This window comes from Artemia franciscana, chromosome 3 (genome assembly GCF_032884065.1).
Source record: "Artemia franciscana chromosome 3, ASM3288406v1, whole genome shotgun sequence".
NCBI lineage: Eukaryota > Metazoa > Arthropoda > Branchiopoda > Anostraca > Artemiidae > Artemia > Artemia franciscana.
In genome coordinates this window covers 289,227-301,304 of record NC_088865.1, presented here as the reverse complement: position 1 = coordinate 301,304, position 12,078 = coordinate 289,227, and the positions used below count along the sequence as shown (strand labels likewise).

The 12,078-nt window shown below is 34.9% G+C and overlaps 1 protein-coding gene across 1 annotated transcript in view; it reads right to left on the bottom strand.

The window, feature by feature from the left end:
- The window catches only part of LOC136024713 (ribose-5-phosphate isomerase-like), a 31,124-nt gene that overhangs the window by 3,693 nt on the left and 15,353 nt on the right, over positions 1-12,078 (bottom strand). The window contains exons 5-6 of the mRNA XM_065700129.1: positions 8,440-8,584; positions 4,703-4,802 (exon numbers count right to left, since the gene is read on the bottom strand). Of these exons, the coding sequence (XP_065556201.1) occupies positions 4,703-4,802; positions 8,440-8,584 (245 nt within the window). The remainder of the gene's footprint in view (positions 1-4,702; positions 4,803-8,439; positions 8,585-12,078) is intronic.

Here is a 12,078-nt window from a genome sequence, read left to right as displayed (position 1 = left end):
AACTATTTTTGAAATATGTTTTTTCAAAGAAAAACGACTTGTGAAACTTCGGGACATTTCTATCAAGTTAAGTTTATTTACAATATGAGGAATAATCGAACTCTTCGGTGAATAATTGATATTTAGGGAAAATGGCGGCAAATCGTGCGCCCAAACTTTTTGGCACTTTCGATTTCCCTCTGGCGACGTGCCGCCAGCTAGCGCCGCTTTTTCTAATTACAGCCAAACCTGTTCAAAACACCCTGAGAGACATATCATTTAAATACGAATAAACAGACACCTTTAGAGCCCTTTAGAACTCCAGGACACGTACTACATAATAACACTAGTAAATTCGAGGAAAACGCGACCCAAGAAACAACACTCAACAATCTGTGGGATCTGGTGTTTTTTTCAGACTTTCTAATAGATAAATTTAGTGTTTTAATATAAAAGTTTAATTTTTATAATCTTTTTAGCATTTGATATGCAAAAGCGGTCTCAAAATAGAAAGCATGCAATAACCTAATAGAAGCACAGTAGATGTCACGCAGATAGCACAAAAAGTTCGGACTCGGTTTGTTTGGGGAAAGAGGAATAAAAACAACAGACAATAACTTCTTATAAATACCTTATAGTATTTAAATTGAAACCAATTGGTAAAACAAGCTGAACGCTGAGGAACAAAACAAAAGAAGGAAAATATTGCCTTGACTGCGAGAATTCAAGAATATAATTTCAATTCACGGCTTCTTAGAAATATCCTATACTTAGAATAGTTGATATGAGCTAAAGTTTTTATCCGGGTAAAAAAAAATGATTGAAGGTATTTTATTTTAACACGCAAAATTCAGAACAAATAGAAATTGCTGTAGTTCTTTCATAGATTTATAAAATCTATATATTATAATAGGTAAAAATATAGATATATATATTATATAATATATAGATACAAATATAATAGATATATAGATTTATATAAATCTATAAATTTATAGATTTATAAATCTTAGATTTATGCAGTTCAAATCTTTTCTTAGTACATGACATTGTGAAGTCGTTTTATGACGGAAGAAAAGCTTTACGGAAAAGGTCACTTTGTAAACCCCCCAAACCCCCGTAAACCCCCAAATCATATATCTCATATATTATCCTACATCCATATATCTTGCCACTGATTCACTGGAAAGATGTAAGCCGACGATCCTTAATCAAAGATTAAAATTATAAAAGAAATTCTTTTAATAGAAAATACACTAGAAACTAGAGCACAGGGATGGAATGACTAATTACGGCAAATGATTTGAGATGGATCTTAAAATGAATAAAATAATTTCATCTGAAAGTAAGGAGGAATATTAAAACTTAAAACGAATAGCAAGTATTCTTTAATCTCCAATCTCTCAATCTTCAATCACTCAATCCCTCACTCTTCACACTAAAGTTTCTTAGTCCTTTAAAAAACCTTCTTATTCTAAGTAAACGACCCTTGTGTTTCAAGAGTCATTCTTAAGGAAATGGAACAAAAAGTCAACCTTTAGCGTAAAGAGCTAGTTATTGAGGAGGCACACTCCCCCTTATATGGAATAGTTTCTGATGTTTTAATTTTGCTCTTTACTTTCAATTGAAAAAAAAATTAAATATAATTTCTGACTGTGTTTCAAATAATACCGGGAAATCTGCCTCTCCCCTTCATTGAAGAAAGCCCCCTCCCCCCTCCCGCGATAAACTTGTTCATGGATAGTTTCTCCTGTGAAAAACCACCCCTGAAAAAATTAACCAAACGACTCTATCCTCGCTGAAAATTACTTTCATGAAATTTCCTCGGACAATTCTGCCTGGAAAAGTTTCCTAAGCCCACTTTCATCTAAAAAAAAAAAAAAAAAACACACCCTTAGATTTTTCTCCCCAGGAATTCAACCTTTCCAATCCCTCACGGAAAGGTTTCTCCAGAAGAAAATTCAACCATAGAGAATTTCTACCGGGGAAAATTCCCCCACAAAGAATTTCTCCCACAGGAAAAAAACCAGGCGATTCCGTTAGCGCTGAAAATTTTCCCCTGACAATTTCACCGCAACAGCTCCACATTTAAACTTGAGTCAAATAAAAATAAATTCCTATACCTGAATAAAATACCTGAGAAAATTGAATACCTGAATAAAACTGATGATTTTATTACTTAAATCAGACACATCAGCTTTAAATGTTCATTTGAGTGAACCCTCCTCTAATAATTGGCGACTTTTTGATCGATACAATCACCCCTGGGGAAAAAAGACGAATGTGCATGATGCGATGTGGATAATGGCCTTAGGGTTTCCATACATATTTAATCTCAATGTATAATTCTGTTTAAGATCGCACCTGTTTTGGAGAATTTCATCTCTTTTTTTTAAATTAGTCCGGAGCTTCTGGCGAACAACATCAAGGAGGCTACCACTCCCTTCTTCAACTTCTTTATATTCAAGTTTAATATCCGAATAATGACTATGCGAGAATGATTATTATCCTTAAAACCGAATAAAAAAAAAATGCTATTATTGCTATTAAATTTTATTGCTAGTAAATGAGCCTATATATAATATGGTTTTAATCACATTTGCCAATTGACTATATTTAATTACTTTTATTGATGAGACTAAACTTTCACCAGGCGTCAACATTTTTAAAATCCAGCCCTCACCTCAATATAATTATTATTTAAAAGATTGCCAATATTTTTAAGTAAATGCAAGATTATTTTTTAATAATGGGCCTATACATGATATGGTTTTAATCACTTTTGTCAATTGACAATATTTAATTACTTTTATTAAAGAGACTAATCTTTAACCATGTGTCCACATTCTTCAGACCCTCATCACAATATTATTATTATTCAAAATAATGCTAATATTTTTAAGTAAATGACAACAATTAAGTAAATGACAACATTATTTTTAAATAATGGGCCTATATATGATCGGTTTTAATCACTTTTGTCAATTGACTATATTACTTTACTTTTTTATTTTTATTAATTACTTTTATTGAATAGACTAAACTTTAACCAAGTGTCCACATTTTTAAGACTCAGCCCATACCTCAATATAGTTATTATTAAAAATATTGCCAATATTTTGAAGTAAATGACAACTATTAAGTAAATGACAAAATTATTTTTAAATTATGGGCCTATATATGTTATGATTTCAATCACCTTTGTCAATTGACTACATTTAGTAGCTTTTATTGAAGAGACTAAACTTTAACCAAGTGTCCACATTTTTAAGACTCAGCCCATACCTCAATATAGTTATTATTAAAAATATTGCCAATATTTTGAAGTAAATGACAACTATTAAGTAAATGACAAAATTATTTTTAAATTATGGGCCTATATATGTTATGATTTCAATCACCTTTGTCAATTGACTACATTTAGTAGCTTTTATTGAAGAGACTAAACTTTAACCAAGTATCTACCTTCTTAAGACCTAGTCCTCATCTCAATATAATGATTATTTAACATATTTCCAATATTTTTGAGTTAATGACAACTATTAAGTAATTTATACCATTATTTTTAAACAACGGGCCTATATATGACATGGTTTTAATCACTTTTGTCAATTGACTATATTTAGTTATTTTTATTGAAGAGACTAAAACTTTAACCAAGTGTGCAGATTTTTAAGACCCAGTCCTAACCTGAATATAATTATCATTTAAATATTGGCAATATTTTAAAGTAAATGACAACTATTAAGTAAATGATAGCATTATTTTTTAAATAATGGGCCTATATATGATTTGTCAGTTTTGTAACTTATCTTTTTTGTCAATTGACTATATTTTATTACTTTTATTGAAAAGATTATACTTTAACCAAGCGGCCAGATTCTTAAGACCAGGCCCTCACCTCAATATAATTATTATCTAAAACATTGCCTATATTTTAAAATAATTGCAGACTCAAACGTTGCACATAGATCGGACTTTTATGAAGCATTCTAAGAAAAAAAAGGTTCTAATAACATGCGGAAAGCTGTACATAAGACTGTGAAACAGCTGCTGCACACATTTTCAAATATTTGCAAGTGCAACTGGCAGATATAGATATAAAAAGAGAACTACAAAGAAAACTATAAAGAGAAAACTATAAAAATATAAAAACTATAAAACTATAAAAAGAGAACTATACGATAATGGTTCTTCACATGACATTTGAAGAGCGGCGCACTTGAGTGCATTTTTTTTACTACATAAAATCAAAATAATTAAAAATCTTCAATTCTCAAGGTCGAGTTATATTCAGTTGTATAACATGGCCTTAAGTTCACGACACGGTCTTCAATTTTATAGCCTTACGATGACATAAAACGAACAAAACAAGCTAAGAGTATTTCAATCACAGATTTTTCTTTATAGTTTTTTTATTTTTTATTATATTTTATTATGTTTATTATATTATGTTTAATTATATTATTTATATTTATTATATTATTATGTTTATTATATTTTTTATTATTTTCATTATATTTTATTATATTTATTTTATATATATTTTATAGCTATTTTTTTATAGATATTTTTTTTTTAGTGCTCTTGTGGCTTGCAAATATCTTATAAAGTGCTTTTCACAAGAAGAATTTAATAGGGTTATCAAAAAAAAATAAGAATAATATTTGAACTTTTAAATGAGCCTAAATTATTAGAAATAGGGTTAGCATTGCAGAATCACCTGGTATCATATTTAGAAATATTTCTACTGCTTTCCAGTCCAAAGTGCTTGGGAACTTCCAATCTAGAATGAAATTACCATTATCTGTAACAACTGGACCCTGAAACGAAATGAAAGTGAATGAAATAAATTGATAACAGAATGACTGAACTAAACACAAACAGGATAAAATTAAGATAATGTCATGGACTCGAACCCTCTAATGGCAAATTTAAATGTAATTGTAGTGAAAAGCAATTTGATGCCTTTTAAGACAAGTTAAAGTATTTTAAAGTTCAAAGATGTACATATTCGGTAAATTTGTATTTTAATGTCATGTGTTATAGGCCTAATGTATAGGAGCAGCCCCTTGGCGTCATGTGTAGCTAGAAAGTGAATTTTGAAATTGTTGTATGGTAAATTAATGAACGGAGAACCGTATGAATGGAGAATTTGTTAAAAAAATTGGTTTTAAGATAAAGTTAGATAAAATGTAATAGGAGAGAAAAAATTATGTATGTAAGGAATTAGAAAGGTAGAAAGCTATGGAATGGCGAGTGAAAAAAAAAAACGAAAAAAGTTCGATTTACAAATAAGATCCCAAAGGCGCTTCTCACCCCTGAAAATAGCACAAATGTAACCCTTCCCTCAAAGAGTTCTAATTGCTCAGAAGCACCCAAAATCATAGCTATATTTATTGACTAAGATTTGTTAAGTGAATTTTATAAGCCTTCCAAGTAATTTGGCCGATTAAAAGGGATTTTGATATCCCACTCTTCTGCTGGAGAGGTCAGATCAGAGGCAGAATATAATAGACACACCTATTAGCCTACCTCTTATTTCCCAAAGGTTTGACATTACAGATGTGCTTATGACAAGATTCATACCCATCCCTCAGAAAGCGGTCAAATAAATTATAGATCCCAAAATAAGGTAAAGGTAAAGGATACGGCATTAGACTTTACAGTCCGTACCGGCGGTGCTGATCTCCGTTTCTTGGCCCTTCAGCCAGGAAGTGCAATGGGGGGTTGGGGGCCAGCCATCCTGTGCTTTCGCACACCCTTCCTGTTTACCTTCCCCAGATTTCTCCGGGTACCGATTTAGAGCTGGGTCGACTCTGGCTAAGCTTACAGAGTCACGCCACTGACCCCCGTCCCAAACTGAAGAATTGGGTACACTGGGATTCGAACCCGTGTCCTCTCAGACAAGGGATCCTGAATCCAGCGCACCAACCCACTCGGCCAGGACGGCTAATGCCGTAGATCCCAAAATAGAATATCTGGAATATCAACTGTTGCTTCTAACTTATTTGTTTTGATTTAACAGCCCCTTTTTGCATAGATACCATGGTGATAAGAATAAAGGAGCCCCCATTCCCTCCTTCCTACCGCAAAAGCCGAATAATTCTCACCCTGGAAACTTAGATCCTAGAAACTAGTCAGACTAGGAAATTAGTCCCTTCCAATTCAGTCCCAGTTCCCAACAAGAATGATAAAAAAATCTATCTGAGAAAAAAAAAATCTGTTTTCTTGATAATTACCAAAGCTTTGTCAAAGTCTAGAGAAACTTTTTTTCTCTATTTCGCACCCCCCCAAGCCTGAAAAATGATACAAATTTGTCATATACAGTCAACGCTCGATAGCTCGAACCTTGAGTACTCGATATCCTCGATATGAATGAATGAATGAACTTTATTACCCGTAAAACTATGAAAAACACAAAGTACGCAGTATTATAAATAAACAAAACCAAAAACGATAAAAAACGAAAAAAAAAATTCAAACTAACAAAAACACCATGAACTAACTAGCCAGTATCAATATGGAAAAAAGGCTGCAGAGGGTCGTAAACGTGAATAATGTTGATAGTCTTTTTACATAAATCATCGCTGGAAGACCAAATCCGAGAAGTAAGTCTACCAAATCAAGCAATAATATTTCGAATCATTTTCAATCCCCTTGGGAAAATAAATGCCTAAGTCAAAGGAAAAAACGATGAAAGACTCGAAATGATTTTATAGATATATGCTACCTCTGTAAAGCAAAGTGACCCGAGAACTACTTCTTTAATTCGAAATTCACTTAAATTTACTGTTTTTTCACCCCAATAACTCGAATTTTCATTCGGCTTACCTTTATAATTCGTTACCTTTATAAGTTGAATTTTATGTAGAATGACATCTACAAGTTGAACTACAAGTCGAACAATACGTAACTAGAATAAAATTTTTAGTTCCGTGAATTTCGATTTAACGTGAGTCGACTGCATAAACTAGCTCCATTGTTCCAATATAAAAGTGGGATTCTGATGTTTTCAAAAATAATACGTATGCAGAAATGAGATTTTTAAGCTCCTCGTGGCACCAATTTCCATTGGTAGTCATGGTATCCTTTCTAACGAGGTTTGGCAGACTTTCAGACAGCGATACTAAGACATCTATCTGCATCAATCTACAATAAGACATTAGTCCTGATACCTCAATCCGTCCTATCTCTTACAATCTAAATACATCCTTGCAAATTCAAACAGTACTTAAAATTCTGCTAAATGAATATTTTTCAGCTTCTGGCTTTTTTTTCTTGAAAATAGGTAGACCACTTTTTTTTGTTTGGGTTGTAAAATTTGACAGAGAGAAAATATCTAATCCAGCAAATTAACACAGTTGCTAAAACAGAATGGTGCAACAATGTTAGCCACTGAAAGAAGAAAATTAAATGCTCTACAATGCTGGCTATTTGATCACTAGCTCTTCCTTCCTCCGACACTTTATTTCGCAATCTCCCTTTCTCTGCTATCAAGTGCAACTCTTTTTACCACCAGCTGCTATCTATATCGATCGTCCAGCACCCGTCTAGCCATTTATATCGATCGTCCAGCACCCGTCTAGCCATTTATATAGATCGTCCAGCACCCGTCTAGCCATTTATATCGATCGTCCAGCACCCGTCTAGAAATTTTAAACTGGCTACTTTAATGCAACACCTTTTTCAAAACTCTCCGTGAAGGAACAGTTTTTTTGAGGGGAGAGGGGAGAGGTGACACAAAAAACGATTTTGGGGACCCCCTTTTCTACTGGCTGTCCTTCATAGAAATTAATGCGCAATTATAGATTACTGAACAAATTTCTTTGAACCACCACATAAACCAAGTTAGTTAAATGAAGTTTTAAAATAAATGCCTACATTAATCGTTTATCTTGTACAGACTACGTGACTTTTTAGGAACCAATTCGCCACAAAGCGATATCTTTTCCTAGGAAATTGGGAGGCTGAAATATAGTTTTGCTATGCTCTAAAATCCGTTGGTTATTTCAGAATTCTAATTGATAGCAATTTGGCCCTCTTTCAAGAAAAACTGTAGTTTCGTGCCACACAGTGGCAAAAAACCTACTTTACTGGGCATAATCCTTATGACTACAAGACAAAAAGAGACTAGATCTCTTAATTTCATTTTAAATGAAAAAGAGAAAAATCACTTTAACTCGATAAATGAAGCTCAAATGAACCAAATTTCAATTCTAAAAAACAAACGAAATCTGCCAAATTCCACCTCACCTTTGAGACCAAGGATTCCAAAGATATGACATATTGATACAAGAAAGCCTTTATGCAAAATATCTTCCACAAATTAATAATTATTTTCAGCCTACAGTTTTATTTACGACAAAGTTTTACCATATTTCGCTTTTTGCAAACCAAAGTGAAATATATTCTCAAAATAAATATTATCTTTGGTTAATCTTGAATACATGTACTTACAGCTTTACTTTCGCCTGATAACCGTAGATCAATATTTCCTCCATACTGAGACACAATTTTCATTTCCACACATCTGTACGAAAGGGGAATGACTTCAATGGGAATGCCCTTGGTCCATTGTTCTCCTAAGTTATTGGACTTTTTCCTGAAAAGAATGAAAGGGGGATGTAGGAAAGGGGAATGACTTCAATGCGAATGCCATTGGTCCATTGTTCTCCCAAGTTATTGAACTTTTTCCTAAAATGAAATGACGGTGATGCGACCTAACAATCCTTACTACTATTACTAACAACCCACACGGCAGCACCAAGCCACCTTGAGCCAAAATAGCTACACATGCTCTTCATCCATCCCAGTCTATACAACGCATCCTTCTTAGATCTTCCTGGAAAGCTCCAATTTCCCTTAAAACCTTCCTTACGACCTCCTCCTACCCCACGGATGACCTGCTTTTTGTCTAGCTCTAGATGGTTGGCCAAAAAAAACAAACTTGATCCAAACAAAGTTAAAGTTAAACTTTCAATTTTCTCATTTTTTCATGCATTTGTACCTCTACAGACCAGAAAAGGGGGTAGTGGAGGGATCCACTCAAAACAAAAACACGACAGTGAGATGGCACAAAAAAATATATTTATATACAGCTATTCAGTACGCGATGATGCACTGAAACTAACGGACGAAGCAGTAGAAACTGATGAATAAAAAACAATGTTTCACAATTAATCATGCTATTTTTTTGCAGGTGAAATTCTCCATCATGAAATTTTTAGTGGAAGCAACTTCCCATGGGAGTGGGGTGGGATTTCAGGAATATTTTTCCAGAGAAGGACAATTTCCGGGGCTATTGGAAAAAAAATATTAGAAATTAAAGTTTTCTTTTTAAGTAAAGCATGCCAAGGAGAATTGTTCAGGTAGTAAGGATGGAATCGTCCCGAGGAAATTTTGTTTGAAGGGGGGGATGCGTAGGTGAAACGTTGCACAGAGGAGTTTCCCGTGAAAAGATGAAATTTTTCATGGAGATGGAGCCGGAATTATCGGCACTATTTGAAAAACAGCCAGAAAAATGAATAAAAAAAAAATTAGTTTTTTCAACTGAAAATAACGAGCAACATTATAACTAAGAAAGAACAGAATTCATTCCATATACGAGGGGGTTTCCCCCTTCTCGATACCCTACTCTTTATGCTAAAGTTTGACAGTTCGTCTTAAATTTTTAAGAATGACTCCTGAAACACAAGGACCGTTTAAATAGAAACGAAAACTTTATTTAAAAGTGATAAAAAAAAACTTAAACGTGAAGAGCAAGGTATTGAGGAAGGGGCAACACCCTAACATATAGAATAGCTTCTTCTCGTTTTGATTTCTAAGCAAGTAAGTGAGTACTTTTATTACCCGAAAATTTCCTGGAATTACATTGGAGTATGGATGGAAAAATAAAAGAAAATCACACTACAAACATAACAATAAGTATACACACAATATGTACGCTAACAAAACTACTGACACATGATAGCTAGTCACGGGTTCGTGCTTCACTTAGCCTTTTCCAGGAAATTCTCTATGACCCGGTTAATGCAAACTGTTGGATTGGACACTCTGCAATTGCGCATGATATACGAGTTCCTCGTCCACAGAGGAAGTCTCAGAAGGAACTTCGCGAATCGAAAAAACAGAACTCTTACTTTTGTACACTGGGTGGACGACAAATATTTCCAAAAAGGTGCTTTTTGTACACTGGGTGGACGACAAATATTTCCAAAAAGGTGCTATATACACTACACGTGGAAGAGTAATGGCATTATACAGCAACACAAGATATCTACGGCAGAATCGATGTCTGTTACCAATGACTGATCCGTGGGCAGTCCAGATTTTCGCCTCTGTTTGTCGCACAAGCAACGTTCCTGTGGAGTAGAGGCTTCGAGCCGAGCCTTGCCTGACCCCTTTACGATCCCGTACAACAACGGATTCAGTCGGACTTGAGGGTATTTTGATTTGCGCTCTAAGGTTATTGTACATATAATATACAGCTCTGACAATACACAGATTTAGCCCTTGTTTATACGCTTCCGGAAGAATCTGCACATGCACCGACGAGTCAAAGGCCCGGCTTACAACAAAAGAACCGATAACTAATTGGTCGCCCGTTGCCTCAGAATCAGACAAAATAGCAGCAAGGACGAATAGAGCATAAGCGCAACCAAGACTTACTGTAAAGCCAAACTGGTGGTTTGGCATTTGGCAACAGTTTCTAATATTCGACAATATAAGCATTTCAAAAAGCTTACATAAAACTGGCAACACAGTAATTGGGCGATAGAAAGAGCAGATGTTATCTGGCTTAACCTTTTTCAGGATGAGCGCAAGTTGTCCTTTACAGAAAACATCGGGCACAATACCAACTAGGAATATGATCTGGTACAATAATGTTAACATTTCATACAAAAGACGAGTACCATACACAAGGTGAAGGGCACACAAACCGTCAAATCCGCGCAATTTTTCTATTTCAGCTTAAAGACATTTCAGTTACATCCGAAACAGTTACGGTAAAGTCGGGAAGATTCGAATTCGATAGCACAGATTCAAGTTGCTCGATATATAGCCTTACTACACTTGGATCCGAGGCACTAAAATCGCTCGTAAAGTAGGCTCGCTAGTCATTTGGATCACATGGCATGGACTTAGGTGTTTCTTGGCGATTTTTCAAGCGATCTTTCCATAGATGACTTGGATCGTTGATTATTCTCTCTGTATATTCATTTTTCACATTTATACGGTGCTGTTTGAGGGCTTTATCGAATTGACGCTTTGTGTGTACGCGGAGACAATTCAACACACCAGATTTAGGATGACCACCTTCCCTCCATACCGAGAACCAGAACTTAGCATCTTAACGCGCTTTCACTAGCTCTCGATTTTTTGAGAACCCAGGGATTCCAGCATGTTTACGAATTTTCCTCGGGAATAGCAGCCTTTTCTGCGGTTAGTAGCGCATGGGTGATCTCAGCACAAAAGCCATTGACCTGTATTTTATTTTCCTGGATATTCCTTAGCGCGATAGGTTGTAAGAGATTATATGGTATTTTGATCTTCTGAAGCGTCTTGTCGAGCACTGTCTGATAAAGAGGGAAGTCGGCCTTTAACTAATCTTTTATTTCGTACCACTGTGAAGTACTTTTTTCCTTCGGAATACACACATTAACACATGCTTCAATGGGAATATGGTTGGTGGAGTGATTTCCAATAAGCACGCTAACTCTGCCACTCACGTTTAATGTGCATGCGACATTGTCTATATTTGAGACTGAACCACTAGTGCGCACGAAAGTAAAATCATTGTCTTTTGGAAGCACACGATACCAATTTTCCAGTGTGCTTAGGATCAACGGGGACCGAGGAGACGAGTCGTCAGCTAGATCACAGTCGTAGTTTCTGATTATAACGCATTCCAGTTTGGACAACATAATGGTCTTGCGGCACTTTGCAAGAGCACGCACTGCCTTTGAGAATCAGTTGTCTGATTCTTCGTTGCTGTAGTTTGTGGGGAGGTAGATATTGACGCTCACAAGATTCCCAACTCTTATAACCATAAAGTTTTCAGCTGTATGAAGACTGTCGGAGTCAACTGCAGAGCTA